We start from the raw sequence: 18,748 nt of genomic DNA on the forward strand, positions 1-18,748 counted from the left end.
TCTGAAGCTCCCCTAGCAACCCGCCTTCTTCTCCTCTCCCTCCGCCGTTCGCTCTTCCCCGCCCTTTCGCTGGCTTCGGCCGAAGCTGTTGTTGCGCTTGAGTCAAGCTGGCCTGTCACTCAAGCGCTCTTTCACTAACCAAAAGGCGACCCACACCTCGACCGTGCTTAAGTCTTCGACATGATTAGCCGCGTGAGCCGCCAATCAGACTCCAGTCCATGCGGATTGGCGGATATAGCAGAGGGAGGAAGGTTAGCTCCGCCCTTCTCCGTCTTGTGGTGGCTTCGAGCCAGACAGGCGACTCAGTTGGTCTGCAGCGGCCGCTGGACTGGTGTGAAAGTGCGCCGTCTCATTTCCTCAGCGCTGCGGAGGACGGTGGGCGGGGGGGTGGGGAAGGGCCTGAGGCCGCTGCGGCCCAGCCTTGCCGTTCCCTCTGGAAGGAGTCCCGGGTCGCCCTGTCTCTACGCCCCCTCGCTCCGCCCGGACGTTCACGGCGGGGCGTTAGACCTCCTTCCCCGGCTGAAGCGCTGCTGGAGTCTTAGTCGCCTCCCAAGGAGCGGGTGAATATGAGCCGTTTCTGGGTGCGCGGAGCCCACCGCCCCTCCTCTCTGAGGCAGGTAAAGAAGAGCGAGGTGCGGGCGGCGGGCGCTTCGTGGGGGCGGAGGCGGGAGAGGCTGGTTCGCGCGTGGGATGCGGAAGGGGGGGTTGTGGAGGGGGGTGACAAAGAGCCGGGAAGCGGGGATGGGATTAGAGGACGGGGCCCCGGACGGCAGCGAGTTCTGAGGCGCGGAAAGAGCGTGGAAAACGCTCCCTCCCCTTCCCACCCCCTTTGTGGTGATGTTGAGGAACATGACTGTCACAGAGTGAGCTCCTGAAGACGGGAGCCTGAGGAGCGAGGCTGGGGGCCTCTTAGGTAGAGGAAGGCTGGGGGACTGTCCCGAGTTGTGTATTTTGTGGGAGTATTGTGAAGGAAAAGTGTGAGGGCAGGAACACGAGGGCGAGGAGATTCTTTAGTAGTTTGACAGCACTTTGGAGAACTCCCATTCTCTCTCCTTTCCCTAAAAAAAAAGCCCTAAAAAGTAATGCAAAGCTTTTCTTTTGGTCCCCAATGGCAGGAACTGGTCAAAGATGGAGGAGTGTTTAGCCACCTGGCTGAGGGTGTGAGGTAAAGATGATGAAGGGGAAGGGGGGGAGATGACTTCCTCGCCTTTTTCTTTTTCTCTCTGCCAGCCTCCACCATGCCGTTTAATGCCCAGAACTTTTCAAGTAATGAATCTCATCATCTTACTGATTTTGGTTCAGAAGGTTTGTCTTTGCTGGGATGCTTTGAAAGATGCAATTGGAAATATCCAGCGTTGCTTAATCCCAGAGCTCTGCTACTGTTGCTTCTGGGTAGTTGTTTCCATGAAAAGGGCTGCTCTTACTTGAATTGGGAAAGTTGAATGCTCACTGTGATGGTTTAATTATCGTTTTGTCTTTGTTTATGTTGCACATGGGTTTGCTTTTAATGGAAGGTATAATAAACTGTCGTATGTAGAGTAGGACTATATACTTTTTGTCACTTATTTAGGTTGTTGATTAATTGCCTCTGAAGTTGACACACTTTTTTCTATTTTTCTTTGACATTGTTCCTATAGTTTTTGTAAAGTTTGTTGTTGAAGTTTTCTATTTGTTAGAAAACTACATAGAATTCAGTATCTGCAATTCTGAATAAAACATTTTTTTGAATTGCACTTGAATTCCAGCCCTACCTTGCTTTGTAGATCTACAAAGTAAATAAGACTTTTGCAATTTAAAACCTGAGATAAGGCATTCAAAGGCCTTTTACATTAGTGTATGCATCATAAATACTTTCATTGTTTGTTCTTGGTGTGAAAGAGTGAAAATGGTGAAGTGTGTGTCACATGTCTCACCATTTCAATAACATTTTTTCTGCCATTTCTCTTGAGTTTAAAGAAATGCATATTAAAGAATAATGGCTATATTAAATATATATATATTCTACAATATTTAGTGTAAGATGTATTACTTTTCTGAGCAAGTATACTGTTCATCTAAGCATTCTTTTATAATAGTGGTTTGCTTCACTTCCATTTAGAGGCAAACTACTACATGAAAAGGGAATAGAGCAACTCCCTTATGATGAAAGATGACACTATTTGGGACTTTTTTAGTTTAGAAAAAGGCAAGTAAATGATGGCATGATAGTGATGTAAAATAAGTATGATGTGGAGAAAATGAATAGAATAGTTATAGGGAATATGATAGTAGACGGGTGTTCTAAAGGACAATATTGGTTGCAAAAGTGTAGATACTGTATAAATATTTTTCCTAATCTAAGAATCTGTACTCTGGTTTTCTATGAAAACTTGGCTATTTGAATTTGTTTCCTAATATATATGATAGGTTGTGGCAAGAGTAAAATAAAAAAAATCCCACCAAGGAAACATTTGCAATAACAATAGAATAGGAAGGGGACAATGGGCCATTCTCTGTTGGCATTTTGGTTTCTGTCTGGAATTACTACTTGCATATGCACACAGGGAATTTGCATTTTATATACTGTTTTGCAAATTGATGCTTTAGAAAAGAAACAGCTTTGTGTAGAGGATTGATAATGTAAATCAGCAGTCGACTGTTCTCGGGCATCTATGTTCTACTGAAATGTTTTTAATTTAGAAAGTGAGACCATATACTTGGGACCTCTTCACAGTTAAAGCATAACTAATGTGTATTAAACAATCCTGACTATGCACTCGTATTTAAGAGCATAAGGCCTGGACCCTGGATCTGATTCAATACATCTAGTCTAACATAGTCATAGGACATAATGGTAACAGCTATATTCTTTTATCTGTCACCAGTTTCTTGTAATTGGTGAGATATGTGATCTCTAACTGTATCTTGTGATTGGTCACTTGTGAGGTCCTTATTTGTAGCCAAGCCTTGCTTTGTGTAACTTAGAGCATTTCCTGGTGATTTTAAAAAAGGAAAACAGTTTTGATGTTATATTCCAGTCCCAGTCCAGCACCAGCAATGCAGTTTCATGTCTCATAGGATACATAAGGGAAGCTGTGCTCTGGCGGGATTGCCTGTTCACTGCTTTTACCTTTAAAAAAGAGTGCATATTATACATAATACAAAAAATACGTAGGGAGGTAGCTTGCTTGTGTTTCCAAGTTTGTAATATTAAACAAGTTAAATGATCACTGCAGTAAGTATTGTTCCAGGCATAGGCAAACTTGGCCCTCCAGATGTTTTGGGACTACAACTCCCATCATCCCTGACCACTGGTCCTGTTAGCTAGGGGTGATGGGAGTTGTAGTCCCAAAACATCTGGAGGGCGGGTTTGCCTATGCCTGGTTCAGCCTAATTTTTAAAAAATGATACAGTGTATGTAGAGCATTTCCATCATGAGAGTTGTTGTGGGCACTAACCATTAGGTGGACTGCTGGAGTAATAAAGTTACGGATCACTCCTGTGTGAATGACTTTCCTGCAGTTGAAGTGCTAGCTGTGGGAAAGATATCTTGCAACAACTATTTGTCAGTTAAAGGATAAGTCTGGAAAGGCTCTTGCGGACTTGCATCTTGATAGCAGAACACATGCTGACGTAAATGCATATAGATTGCACCTTTCCTCTATAAATCATGAGCTAGATAAGATTGCTCACCAATGATCAAACAAGTTGCCTGTTCACTTGTATTATTATTATTATTTTTTTCAAATGACTGAAGTGTATAACTCTTATTAATAATGTCTTTAGCTGTAGCACATGGATGGAATACAGTGTTGTGCAAGTGGACTTTGGCTTGCGCAATGTTCTCTTCTTTCCCAACCCTCCAGAGCAGGTTTGGAGGTGCAGGGGAGAGAGATGGTGGTGAAGTCTTGTTGTGTGAGCAGAAGTCTGCTTTGCTTATGCACAGACAACATTGGATACAACCCTGTGTTTAAATTGCTATGTTTGCACTTCTGTAAGTGTTCTGTAGGTGCCCAAGTCTGCATTGTTGTAAGCTGTAATTCAAGAGAACAAAAATATTTTGAATAAGCTATGTCCACTGACTTTGTCATGCTTCCATTGTGGCTTTTGTTAGGTTCTGATATCCTGTAAATTGAAAAATAAAAGCTGACAATGACTGTTCCTTGTGTGGATGAATAACAAAGCACTATCTGTCCAGTTTCCTTACCCACAGGGCTAGGCTTCTGCTCATACTTTCATTTTTCCAGAAAGTTTGTCTTTCCTCTGGTTCTGCAATGAATCCTTTTGTTGCCTTAGATTTGCTTATGCTGGTAATACTCCTACAGACATGGGTTCCTTTTAAAATTGACAGAGCTATTCTAACCCTGGCTGAGCAGCAGCAGGGTGTGATTGAGGAATGGAACCACTGTTGCATCCGTAGCCCGGCTGCCCCTGCTGTCTGCAATGGAAGGTGGGGACCAGGTAAAACCTGCTCTGGTGTGGCTGTCAGGCCTAGATTGGGAACTAGAAATTTCTGGACATGTTCAATCTCTCTCTGTCTGGAATACCCAGTCTGGGGTTTTCTACAGGTTACAGCTGGTGGAAATCCCTGGGGCATTATATCTGCTGGCCTGCACTTTGGGCAGGCAGAATGGGAATTACCTGAAGCATCTTGTGTAGGCCAGGATAATGAGATAGATGGGCCACTGAACTGTTCAATAGTTTAAGTTAGCTATTGCCCTCCAGGTGTTTTGGGTTACAGCTCCCATTAGCTCCAGACAACACAAAGGAAGGAGATTACTGCAGGGGTCTAAAAACAAAAAGTTGGCTTAATTTGTCCTTTGATCACAGTCAAATATTTTTGAAGTCTAGAATGCTCTTCTGTAAAATGTCAGCTCTTTTCATGCATCTTGGTAGGAAAGTTACACACAAATACACCTCCCATTTAAGAACTGGCATTCCCAAGTATTTCTGTGCTCTACAACTGCTTCTGGAGAACTTCTGCTCTCTCCCTTCTGGAGTAAACCACATGGCTAGCTTTTATTAGTATATGCTGTAACTATAGGCATATTTGAACAGGAACACAAGATTGAAGAGGAATAAAAAAAATAAACACACCTGGTTTTATTTGTTTTATCCTGGTACATTATCTTCCTTAAAGGGTGCTCAGGATGGCTTATGTGGACTATTTTATTTCATTCATCCCATAACCTTACAAAGCAGAGTGGGAGATTGTAATTGTAACTGACTGAAAGCCATCTTATGAGTTTCACATTTGAGTAATTACAACATTACAGTATGTCCAATATGCTGGCAGGTTTGTCATTCAAAAATATTATTTTTTAAAATTATTGGAAATTGATATGCAGTCACATAATTGAAATAAAATAAAATTTAGCGAGGAGCTTTCTGAAAAGCGTGTTCACTTTAAAATCTGTCAAATTGAAGGGAAAAATATTTTAAAATAATTACAGCCTCTGAGTTATCAGGGCATGTACAGGAATGCTAAAAGGATTTACAGGCCCCTATTGACTTGCACTGAGTAGTGCATTGTAGAGGTGGGAGGGTGATCAGGATGCTGGTGCACAGCTGTTGATTGGACAACTGATGCCCTTTGACTTTTATGCTGTCCTGTTTTCTTAAGTTGTAGGAAGAGAAGAGTGGTTGCATATAAGAAGAGTTAGGCAGGTGGTAACAGAAAAATGGGTTTAAAGAAAGCAGAAGGAAATAAGTGTTCAAGAGTAAATTAAAAGGGAAATTGATTTGAGGAATTTAATGTTTGTAGCATAGACCTCACATTTGCCTTGTACAGTACTTTGTTCATAGCCTTGGGCAATTCACTTGTGTCAAACACATTCGCTTGTCTTACGTAAAATAGATGTTGTATTGCAAGAGTAAATTTGGGGTTCAGGCCCTATCACTGCTTTGTATTCCTTCTAGTTTAGCATCCTGTTTCCAGCAGTGACCAATAAAACGTCTCTGGGAATTCAAGTAGGTCATGAGAGTACTGTATCACGGTTAGCCCTGTTCTTCTGTAGCATTTGGTATATACTGCCTCTGAACATGAAAGATACATTTAGGTGTCATGGGTGCAGGGCCTGAGCAAGTATGAAAACTTTTGGGTGGGTAGAAGTGAATAAGGGGATAGTGCATGTAGTTTGGGGAGAACTTTTTGGAAGACACATTAATCCATCTTCCACCTTCCTCAGTTGCATAATAATAATAATAATAATAATAATAATAATAATAATAATAATAATAATTTATTTATACCCCGCCCATCTGGCTGGGCTTCCCCAGCCACTCTGGGCGGCTTCCAAAAAATATATATTAAAATACTGTAATACATCAAATATTAAAAGCTTCCCTAAACACTAAAGAGATGTGAAATTCAGTTTTTTGGGGGGAGTCTTCTTGGGGAGGCAAGCTAGGTCCAGATTAGAGAATTAGAATAGGCAATTGTAACTGTGTTCTTTAATATGGTTATAGTAGTTGAAAGTTCCCTACATGTTAACTGGCACAAGCACTGAAGGAATGAATTCTGTGTGAGGTTTTTTGTTTGTTTGTTTTTGCACCACAACTACGTTCCAAGATTAAAAATACCAGTCTGTCTGGTGTGAAGTATAAATTTGAGACTCCCTGGCTCCATTCAGAAAGTTGATGCCTGGTCACTTTATTGGGTTTAGACTTTGCTTTGCTAATGTGAGACGTCCTTTTATAATGTGAATTAATTTCCACCAAACTAGTACACTATGTAGTGACAGGCTCTGCCTGAACCAGAATAGTACAGGGTAAAGAAGGTCACCTCTTGGGACTGATTCCATCTGTGGGAAGTGAGAAATATGATAGCGCTAGCTAAAACCAGGAGTTTTCTTTTTGGAGAAGCAGTTAATCACTGACAGAGGCTATGCATTTAAAATACTTCACAAGAGGTAAGATGTAGAAGATGCTGATACCGCATCTTCAAAGCATTGTAAAAAGTGATAATTTGTGGGTGAAAAATTTCCCTTGCCTTACAGAGAAAGGTGGAAGCAAGATAAACTACCTATAAATGACATACCAAGGCAATCCAATAGATTAATACAGTGGGCACTAACTTTTTTAGACCAGCATTCACATCTTAAATTTTGAGAAAGTCTTGTGGTCATCAATCACAAGATTTAACAATATTTATGTTGATTGATTGTTGTGATACCTCTGGCTACCATAAGGAAGAGAGACATAACACACCACCACCACCATCATTTTCATTTCTATACTGCTTGGCTGCCATGGGGGCAGGTGAGCATGGCAAAACCCAAAAATAGGGTGGGTATAGTCATTGCTGCTCCTTACCCCCAGAAATTCTGATTGTGGAGATTAAACAATACTGAATTCCCCCCTCAAATACAATGCTGCTGCTGCTTTCTATTGACAATAGGGAGCATTCCCCACTACCAGCGAAATGTACAAGGTGACCAAATATATACGGTGGGGCTAGTAAAGCATGGAAAGAGTCGAACAGGCTGATTTGGTACAAAAGCAAATAATGGTGTCTGGGTATTTACCTCATATCTCTTATTCTGAAAATGCTATAAAATCTATTTAAAATGAAAACTGGGAATATGAGGATCATTCTTAATTCTGGGGCACCAGATAAGGCCTTCATGGGCATCATGGCAGTGACCGCTAGGTTAGTGGTTGAGTGGCCTTGTGAGTCAATTGCTACAATGCTTCTAGGTAACAACATAATAAAAGTCCTACTGGGTCAGGCCAAAGTGGCCTACCAGATGCCTAAGGAAAGCCTACAAGCAGGACATGAGGGCCACAGCATTCTTGCCGCTTGTGATTCCCAGGAACTGCTATTCAGAGGCGTACTGCCTATGACAGTGGGGATAGAACATAGCAGTCATGGCTAGTAGCCATTAATGGCCTTAAGGCTCCTATAGTCCACCTGCTTGTTTGGCATTCCCCCTAATCTGCTTGCACAAAGCTTATGTGGCAGATAGACTATGCCTGGTATTTACTGAACACTTGTTCTGATTTGTTTATGGGGCAGTTTTATCTCAATGAGATTTCATTCTGCTTACATATCTTGGTCATCATTTGTTCATCTTACACTTTTCAATGTGTTTTCCTCATCACTTAGTAATCTGCAGAAAGTCTGAGTTTTTAAAGTGGATCTGTAGTGCTAGTCAGAGAGCTTTAATTCATTTTAATTGCACAAACCTGAAGTTCCAGTGTGCCCTTTAATCTCTCTTGAAAAATACTAACAATCTTCCATGAATTTGTCTGATCCTTTTTCAATGCCATCCAAATTCATGGCCATCACAAATTCCATAGCTCCGTTGGTCTGTACTGACTCTTCTAATAACCAGCATCATTGGATGCCCCCAAATCCTAATACTATGAGAGAGGAAGAAACCCTTTTCCTTATCTATTTTCTCCACTCCATGTATAATTTTACAACCCTCTGTTATGCCCCCCCCCCGTCTTTTCTCTAAACTAAAAAACTCCCAACTGTAAACTTCAGGTGAAAATATCAACTACGGATCAGTAGTGCAACACATTGCTGCTGGCTCTTGAGAGAGCTCTCCCTTGAATCTCTGAGGCAAGCAGGGATCTCAGCACAGCACAGGCACAGCTGCAGAGAGCAGGTGGCACTGTGGTCTAAACCACTGAGCTTCTTGGGCTTGCTGATCAGAAGGTCAGCAGTTTGAATCTGCACGATGGGGTGAGCTCCCATTGCTCTGTCCCAACTTCTGCCAACCTAGCAGTTCAAAAACACACCAGTGCAAGTAGATAAATAGGTACCACTGCAATGGGAAGGTAAATGGCATTTCCATGCACTCTGGCTTCCATCACAGTGTTCCGTTGTGCCAGATGCGGTTTAGTCATGTTGGCCACATGACCCAGAAAGCTGTCTGTGGACAAACGCTGGCTCCCTCAGCCTGAAGCAAGATGAGTGCTGCACCCCATAATCGCCTTTGACTGTACTTAACCATCAGGGGTCCTTTACCTTTACCTTTTTTATGTTGGACTGACTGCATCCTCACCATGCTAAGATATGTGTGTGGAGGATTGCTTCACTACTCATCGTGCTCTAGCTGGAATGGGGTGCAGGGATCTAGCACATTCTGAAATTAGAAGTTTAAAATGTTAATATCTGAAGATAAACATACATTTTTAAAATTCAGTTAAACACTGTGTGTGAAAGGATAAATTATTATTTTCTTTCATTTATGAATCTCTTCCTGTAGGGAATCCCAAAGTGACTTAGAGAATAATGAAACAGTTGCACATATAAACATTTATAACAATTGCATATATTATAACAACACATAAAACCTGTTCGAACTGAAACAGATACCAGTTAGTATAAAGATTTTAGAAGGTTTGTTGAAAGAGGAACATCCTTAACAGATGCCAAAAAGACAAGAGAAGGCAGCAGTCATTTGTGTTCAACCTTGCAAGCAAATATGCAACACTTTAGTATCCCATTACAGTGGTACCTCTGGTTGCGAACGGGATCTGTTCTGGAGCCCCGTTCGCAACCTGAGCAGAACGCAACCCACGTGTGCACGGGTTGCGATTCACTGCTTCTGCGCATGCTCGTGACGTCATTTTGAGCCTCTGTGCATGCGCGAGCGGCGAAACCCAGAAGTAACCTGTTCCATTACTTCCGGGTTGCCACAGGACGCAACCTGAAGCATCTTTAACCCGAGGTATGACTGTAGTTCACGATATTAATGTTATTGATTTTTTTGAGACTAAAAGAAAAGGTACCCCAGGTTTTGCAAAGCTAACTTCTCTGCTCCCCTAGTCAATTCTGACCACAGATTGATTGCAAACCTGGGATGAAGCATTGTGCACCTTTTCCCCTTCACATCCACCCAAGTAGAATTATACTTTTATAGCTTCATCTTGAGCATTCTATCAATAGATTTGGGACAAGAAAATGGTTCAATTCTTTTTCCTTCATTTTTAGTATACGGCCAGAGAGAAGAAAAACAAATTGAGCACCTAGGATGTGAAAGCTCCTCTTCTTCCTAAAGGAACCATATTGTTTGCAAGATGGATCGGAGTAAGCGAAATTCAATAGCAGGATTTCCACCACGCTTGGAGCGCGTTGAAGATTTTGATGGGGGTGGCGGAGGCGATGGGAACGTGTCCCAGATGGGCAGAGTTTGGACTTCTTCATACAAGGCCTTGATTAGTGCCTTTTCAAGACTTACACGACTTGATGACTTTACTTGTGAGAAAATAGGATCTGGTTTCTTCTCTGAGGTGTTCAAGGTGAGTAGACTGACCTTAATTCTCCTCTTTCCCTATTTTTCATATAGTAATTAAACAAATTATGAATGAATATTCTCTTGCTGTTGGTCTTTTGACTGTGCTTTGCCTAAGATCACTGAGTAACAGGGACTTTAAATGCCTTGGAATATTTAACATCTATGAGTATTTCTGGAAAGCTTAAAGTACAGTGAGATGAGACACCTGGTTGGCAGCTGAGTAACATATCTCTACTAAATACATGAATACATTTAGATTTTTTAAGTTGGAAAGCTTGCAGAAATGTGTATGTTTTATTTAAATATCTAGCTCTATTTTTCAGACTGAAGCAAGGTGACTTGCAGGCCAAAAATTAAAGCGTATGAAACTGTAAAAACAGGAGGGAGAAAAGATGTTAAAATTAAAACCTCATCAGCTGGCAATCCAAAAGAACAACATATATTCTCCTTCACTACTTGGGATCAGAATGAATTGGCAGCTAAGCATAAGCATAAGATCTTGCCCAATGAATTATGATCTTCAAGTCTTTTTTCTACCTCAAAGAATGGTTTAATAATATCTCATTACTGGACCACTCCATGAGACAGACAATTCAAATTTCCTTTGCAAGTTTAAGTTGCAATACAAAACCGCACTTTCTGACCATATTACATTTTATAGACAAAACATTACAAGTCTGAGGAGATGATAAGACTGCCTGAGGAAATAAGCCAATCTTGCAATCTTCCCTTTTTACTGACTGGATTAGTTTCTTATGCACCTTTAGCCTCTGGTCAGTAAGAAGAATTATTTGAAGTGTGCCCCTTGCCACTTTTTAATTACAAGGATTGAGGCTGCAGGACCTTGGTCTGTGGTATGAGTAACCCATTAATGTCATTGAACTCTCACTTTCTCACTCTCACTCTTTTTCTTATCTTGTCCAATGGCATAGCAATACATATTACTTAGAGCAGATGTGGGAGTGGCATAAGCTAAGTTCTCTATCTACATGGTCCACTGTTAATTGAGGTGAAGAAGTTTAACAAGTTTTCTGCATGGCCATTTTACCTACTCAAATTTTGATTTACAGCAGACATTCTATAATGTCTGAATATATTGTTCTAATTGCATTACAGTTTGTGTTGAAGCTTCACATAGTATCTATCTATTGTGAAAATTACTTCATAAAACTAAACTCTGGCCTAGGCTTGTGTACTATGCAGTCCTTGGTCATACAAAATTGTGATGCTATGCTTCCTCCAGAGAAAACAGAATAATCCTCAACTGGATTTTGCCCATATATAGAATTTATTGTGTACTCCAGTTATCTTGTTGCATTTAGTAATGGCAATAATATTTAAAGCAAACTGCAGTTGATGAGGTGTAGATAATATGGGTATGTGGGGAGAACTTACTGTGGAGCTTTTAGCTTCCACAACAAAAGCCTTTAATGCTTGAGCTTAAAGAGAGCTGCCATATGCCCAGTTCCTTTTTCAAAGAAAAACAGAAATGTTCAGAACAAGCAAGGCTTTTCCATGTGTTTTTGATTCTGGATATTTTGGGTCATACCCATGACAATGCAGGCCATCTGGGAAGTGCAGTTTGTGCTGAGTATGTTATCCAGCAACACATACATCTATGGGAGGCTGCCTCTGCCTTCAGGTTTTGTTTCGATGTCCTTTTTTGTTAAAACAAACCATAGTAGGAATTCATGACACAGAAACATGACTGCATACACTTGCCAGGTCTAAGCACTAAACTTCCCACCTCCCTGTGTGTCTGGAAAAGCACAGTTGTGCATGTTGGGGAAAGAAAATGCTGCTTTTCAGCAGCAGCTGCTCATGTCTTATATGTGAGTTGGTGTTCCAGAGTGTCCTTCAGTCATGAAAGGTTTTGAGGGTGGTGGGGATGGGAAGAGAAAAATCACCTGAGTGCAAGAATACTGTATGTGTCATTTTGGATCCCTGCTGTTGCATTTTGCATTTGTTTTACTTCATTTATTGGTCAAAGGAATTGCTACCAATATCTGAGAAGGGAACCACGTTATCTTCAGAGTTTTCATTGTTTAATGAAGGTCCGAGCTGCTTCTACATCTTGGAGCTATTTATTTTCTTTTTAAAAAACTGTCAAACCATCTATTTGAATAGGAACTTCCACTTATGACCTATTCCAATCCACTGAAGAATAAAAACAACATATTTGAACATTGCCTACTTGCTCAAAATAATTGAGGAAAGTTACTAGAACAGGGGTAGATAACTTGTGGCCCTCCACGTGTTGTTGGACCTGAACTCTCAACAGCTGCAGCTGGCATAACCAGTTGTGGGTGGTGGGAGATGTTATGCATGGTTTGAATAGTGGTGCAGTTTCCTCTCCTTTAAAAATCTTCTTTACTGGGTCTTTTATATTTTAATTATGTATTTTCCTTCTGTATTCTGACCTGACAGCTCATGGAGAAGAATCATTGTTTGAGCAGACTAGTTTTGGATTTTAGTGTAGTCTACTCTGAAATGGTAGACTTTATACATTTCTTGTCCAGTCATATATGTGTTTTTGTGTGTGTGTGTGTGTGTGTATGTGTTTAGATTAACTTTGGGAAGCACTTGTAGATTTTCAGATTTTCGTGAACCATAGTTTGGTGTTCTGTGCATGAGAATGGGGGAGGGGGAACACTGAATTAATAACTGAGATAGCTAAAGATGAGGCGGGGGAAGAAATATGAGAACAAATTAAAATAAATGACAAAGCAGCAACCGCTGAATGACTGCATGTCATACAGCATAATATGCACATTACATATTATAAGGAATCAACTTCATTTGGGAATCAGTACACTGAGGATTTGTATTATGCGCTAGACTGAGATTCTCTAACTTTACTCTTGGGAAGTTACTTTTAAAATATGATATAAAAGCAAATAAAATCTTAGGCATCTTTCAAGGCCATAGAGGTTGTCCCACCTGGGTATACAGTAGTTGAAAGGTCCTGCATTGCAGTTTCCCATTTACAGGAAATGCATCTCAAGGACAGAAGCATCATTTTTTAGTTAACTGCTTTAAAGAAGTATTATTTTTTAAGTAACTGCTTTAAAGAAAAGCGTCTTGCTGTAATCAAAGTGAAGAACATTGTACATGTATTATTTAGGAAATGTGGTACAAGTTTAAAATGACTGGGAAAATGCCAAGTATTTTCTTATACAATGTGATTTTAAGAAGAAAAGGCACTATTTTGAAAACTTGGAATACAGTGAGGCTTAATAGGGTAAAATTGTTATTTGAACTCAGCCTAATAATTGTGGAATCTGTTGTGTTTTCTATTCTCCACATTTTGCTTTCATTCTGAAAAGCAGAGTGGGTAGTCCTGTAATTTGTTTGCATGTTATGTTTTGGATAAGAGTTGCTAATACAGATTGGGAAGAAGAGGTGGTTACATTGACAGTTGGAACATGAGGTTTGCTGATGTAAACATCCTGCAGCCACAGTTTGTTCCTTTTTGCTTGGGCAAGTTCATGTGAATTGTTTCCAGAATTTGAAGAGGAGGGTTTTCCTCTTAAATCTAACTAAAAGGGACAATCTTCTGAGGACTATTTGGGGTGGGTGTGTGCTTTCTGTTTTCCTTTTCAGGCATTTTTTATTTTTAAAAAGAAAGTTATTTCCCCTTTTGTTGCTGTGGAAACCTCTGTTGGTGTGATTTACAAGTTATGTGCTTATCTTTGGTTATAAAAGTATTTATATACCTCCCTCTCATAAATCATCAGGTCCAGCAACATAAAAACATTTAAAAGCAAATAAAGCAATCCTTTAAATGACTGGTAACTCAAGGAACATTTTATATTTTTATCCTTATTGACTTGTCTAAGTGTAAATCTTCTAAATCAACTTAGTTTTGTGTAAAAAATGAGCAAGTGCTTAATTGTGGCTTTTGTGACCATAATAGAGATGCTTTACTGTGGTCACCAGGATAGATTACTTTAATATGCATTGATCTTGGGAATTCCCTGAGGGGAATGGCTCCATAATTGCATGTTTATGTTGTGTACCATCAATTACAGTTAAATGTCTTATTTTACCACTTAAAATCCACTGGAAAATGAAATTAAATATTTAGCAGGCTTCCAATTGAAATTCCTTATCTAATAATGCAGCCTGTAAGTTTCCTAGTTCAATGCATCAGTTCATTTATGTGTCATGCTTCACAGCAGAGTTTGTGGAAACAAAATACAGTATGCTAATACTGTGAAAAGGAAGAAATTTTAGTAGCCTGGTATACAAACTGTCCAACATAATTTCTATCTAGCTGCATTCGAAGTTTTGTGAGCAGAAGCTCGCTAAGCTAGTACAGTACTGTACAAAGTTGCCCAACCTTTCCCTGAGAGGTCTACAACCTTCAGAAGCAGGTTTAAAAACTGTTTCTGTGAAGGGTTTTCCCTTGCCATATCTTGTACAGTATGGGCTGTTCCAAGGCTCATTCTGACTTTGTGCGATTTTGCCTTTATGCCCAACCCCTGGTAACATAACCCTCATGTAAGTTGCAATTGCCTTGTAATACTTAATGCACAGCAATAGGCATTTGTAACCAGCTACCCCTACCACTAGTTGGTACAGCTCAAATACTTTCCTCTTTTTAAATTCTTGTGAAGAAAAACTCTAGTGAAGTTTTTGTATTCTTTAGGCTGGAGAGGTGTAAAGTAGCTCAAAGACAGTTTTCTTTGGGTTTCCTTGGCATCCTTCCTTTACCTGTCAGTCTGATGGGGTGTCTTTTTTATATTTATCCTTTCAGTATGTCTGGCATATAACTAAGAAGAAAGGGTTCTAAATTGGAGGTGAATATTCTTCCCTTGGGACGCAGGTGGCGCTGTGGGTTAAAGCCTCAGCACCTAGGACTTGCCGATCGAAAGGTCGGCGGTTCGAATCCCTGCGGCGGGGTGCGCTCCTGTCGTTCGGTCCCAGCGCCTGCCAACCTAGCAGTTCGAAAGCACCTTCGGGTGCAAGTAGATAAATAGGGACCGCTTACTAGCGGGAAGGTAAACGGTGTTCCGTGTGCTGTGCTGGGCTGCCAGAGCAGCGATGTCACGCTGGCCACGTGACCCGGAAGTGTCTGCGGACAGCACTGGCTCCCGGCCTATAGAGTGAGATGAGCGCACAACCCTAGAGTCTGGCAAGACTGGCCCGTACGGGCAGGGGTACCTTTACCTTTTTTTTACTATTCTTCCCTTGCTCATCTGATTACCTAGTATAAACAAGAATTCTCAAATTGCTTAACTATGAGATATACTAAAATGATTGTAAATTGAATTTCCTTTTTTTAATAACCAGTATATAAATGGCTTCTGCTTTAGAGACCAATATTTTTCTCCTGTTTTCTAAAAAGAAAAAAAAGTTGTTGATATAATGCTTATTTGTTTTTTCTAGTTTCTGCAGATGTGTTTGGCAGGAGCTATTTTATATATTGATGAACTTTTGAAGAAGTGAGGATAGTCTGTGTACTGTTTTTTCTCCTCAGCATTTCATTTGACAGTGCTGTTATTTGTTGAAATAACCCAGAAACATTGAGGGGAAAGTGAACACTGTGCAGATTAAACCAAAGTCAATAACTTAAATTCCTTTTCCCATGATTGCAGAACATAGGGATTATATTCAGCATTTTATATGTGATATGTCTTAACAAATACTGACAAATGTATTTCTAATATAAAAGCATGCTCCTTTCTGTACATGCTATAGAAAGCATTTACATTTATCACAAAGTTAAAAGCAGAGATCCCCCTCACCCCATTCTGCATGCAGAGCAGTAGCAATGTAGTAATTTCTTCTCAAGAAGTCATTTCACAAATAATGCTTTTGCTAATATGCATGTGCTTTTCATTAGTCTACTCCAGCACTAGTTGCCAGTATCCTACTGATGAATGACTTGCACTCCATCTTCTTTTTAGATTTTTGTGGGGGGTGGGGTGGGGGGCAAGGCTTGACATAAATTCAGCTACAGTTCCAGCAGAAGAAGATGCACATAAAATTGATCTTCTGTTAAGCATGTCTTCAGGCTACTTTTAAAAAGTTAAGCTTCTAAAATATTTGGCAGGCTAGCTTTTTTCTTGGGTATGCGGATCTTGATATAGGACAATATACAAATTGTGCTTCACTGGCTTAAAGCTATGTATAGTGGGAAATATAGTGTAGAACTACAGGAACTTTAAAACCTGCACAATATATTTGACCAGATAGGTAGGACAAAATAAATGTATGTACACACTTATGGAAACAATCAAGGATTTTACTGCAGAAATAGAGTAGCAAATGTTTAGTTAATTGATTACATTACTGTTTCCAAGTTTGTTTATAAGCAGTTTGCTTGTGAAAAAAACAACCAGTACCCAGGAAACAAGAGAAGAATAGGTATTGGGCAAGTTTTTCAAGGCTCTACATAAATCAGGGTGGGTTAAAACGGTCTCGTTCAGTGTAAATGCCAATAACACAGAATATGCAAAGAAGCCTTCCCTTTCACTCTATACGGTCAGCATTGCAGTGCTGAAAACCAATTTGATTTGATTTGGTTTATCTTATTTGGTTATAACTTAATGCTAAGTTTTAGATTACTATGTGCTTATTGCACTTTTTACTTTTATTGCTCAGACAATTTCTGTTGTTCAGTCCTATAAATGACTTAATTTGGTAACTCTGATTTGAGAACTTTGGACTTCGCAGGATTGATTCAAGTCTGTCTGTTATTTATTTACAGTGTGTCACAGAAACTGGAAATTCTTCCACTTACTATTATTGGTTGCTATGCTCAAGAGTCTGAAAGTGACTAAAAATAGTAGTGAAATACTATACTACAGATAAAAAACAAAATAATTAAAAGTAAAGCACAATAAAAGGCAATCAAACCATAAAAGCTATCCTTCTATCCCCTAACATAAGTCTAACCACCACAAATAGCCCCCAAAGAGGGAAGAGGGCACAACAAACTGCTGCAAATAAAAAAACAACAACACTAAATTATCTTGAAGATGAGAAACATTCATTCCCTCATCTCCACCCTTCAGACAACTGTTGGAGAGGGCACTCATAGAAAGGCCTTTGGTTCTCTTCTCAGGGCATAGTTGGGCTCGTATGGAAAAATGCATTCTGTAAGGTATGAAGTCCTGAGCAGTATAAGACTTTATAGGATAAAACTAACACCTTGAATTGAGCCTAGAAACTACTTGGAAGTTAGTGCAGTTGGGTCAGACAAGGTATTCTACATGTGGATTATTTTCTTTGCTGTGGCACTGGCCAACCTGTGATTCTTTTTGGAAGAATTGCATAGAGATATCAAAGCCTGGGGGAAAAGACACAGATGTGGGGGCTGATCCCCCCCCTCCATTGCTTTCTGCCCTCCCCCAATTTTGCAGAAACAAATAGGGGAAAAACTGAAAAGAGGGACACAACTTTCTCCAAGTTTTTCTGACTTCCCCAATTTTTCTGACCTCATTTGTAGAACTGCAAAAGAATGAAGTAATGGCTTTTGCTACATGTTATGGTGCTGATGTGAAAACTTCATTATGTAGGGACCATTTCTAGCATCTTCCATGCGATTAAAGATTAAGGGTTTTATCCAGTGTTAGTGCAGCTCAAATTAGAACCATCGAAATGAATGGGCATGACTACCGGCAATTTAGGTCCACTAATTTCATTGAGTGAAACTTACTTGGATGCAACCCCAACTTTAGAGCTGCCTTAAACACTTCTGACCACTTGCAAAATTGGAATAGAGAAGGGTAAGTTAACTTAAAGCACAATTTATGTGGAGCCTTAGGGTGTTGGCAATACTCCCCTCAACTGCGGAGGAAGCCGCTTGGGTGCCACAAGGCCTCTGGAGTCTGCCTGCATCCTCCCACTCAGTCACCCTGCAGCTGGGGGGAGGCAGCGGGTGAACTGTTTGGGCAGCGCGGAGCCTGCGTGCGCCCAAGCCACCACGTCTCCCAGGAGAGACGTGCGGCTTGGGCACGCTGCAGGCTCTGCGGTGAGTGCCGCCTGGCATTTTGTCACCCCCCTCAGTGGTGACATCTGGGGCGGCCTGCCCCCCTTCCTCCGCCCTGACTCCCCTTACTCAGCTTTACTATAAATTAACATAGTCTACTTGAAAGTGGAAGAGAACCAACAAGGAATCCATTGTTACATAAGCATATCTCTGAAGTTTTAGAAATGCTTTTAAATATCTGTAGAAGGTGATTAATTAGAGAATGTAATTTTAACTTACTGAAATCTGCTAGGCCTATTACTGTTTCCATTCATTTTCACTGTGTGACTCACAGCTTCTTTTTCGGGGGTTGTCTTTTAGGTGCGGCACAAAGTATCTGATCAGGTTATGGCTTTGAAGATGAACACACTAAGCAGCAACAGAGCAAATATGCTGAAAGAAGTCCAGCTCATGAATAGACTTTCACATCCAAACATATTAAAGTAAGAAAGGTGGGGTGTATATTTGTATGTGGGAATGCAGATCAAGTTTCATGTACCATCTCTTATGATCCTTCAAGTTTGTGGAGGTAAAGTTGAAT

The 18,748-nt window shown here is 40.4% G+C and overlaps 1 protein-coding gene across 3 annotated transcripts in view; it reads left to right on the forward strand.

The window, feature by feature from the left end:
- Positions 1-324: 324 nt before the first annotated feature.
- Positions 325-18,748, forward strand: part of TESK2 (testis associated actin remodelling kinase 2) — a 53,764-nt gene continuing 35,340 nt past the window's right edge. The window contains exons 1-3 of one of the 3 annotated variants that reach the window (XM_028733658.2): positions 325-617; positions 9,926-10,233; positions 18,529-18,650. In XM_028733658.2, coding sequence (XP_028589491.2) covers positions 10,012-10,233; positions 18,529-18,650 — 344 coding nt within the window. In that variant the 5' untranslated portion in view covers positions 325-617; positions 9,926-10,011. Of the gene's footprint in view, positions 618-9,925; positions 10,234-18,528; positions 18,651-18,748 lie in introns of those variants that run through there. The other 2 variants (XM_028733659.2, XM_028733663.2) reach the window with 2 other exon arrangements.

Source organism: Podarcis muralis, chromosome 5, assembly GCF_964188315.1.
Source record: "Podarcis muralis chromosome 5, rPodMur119.hap1.1, whole genome shotgun sequence".
In the NCBI taxonomy this organism is placed as follows: domain Eukaryota; kingdom Metazoa; phylum Chordata; class Lepidosauria; order Squamata; family Lacertidae; genus Podarcis; species Podarcis muralis.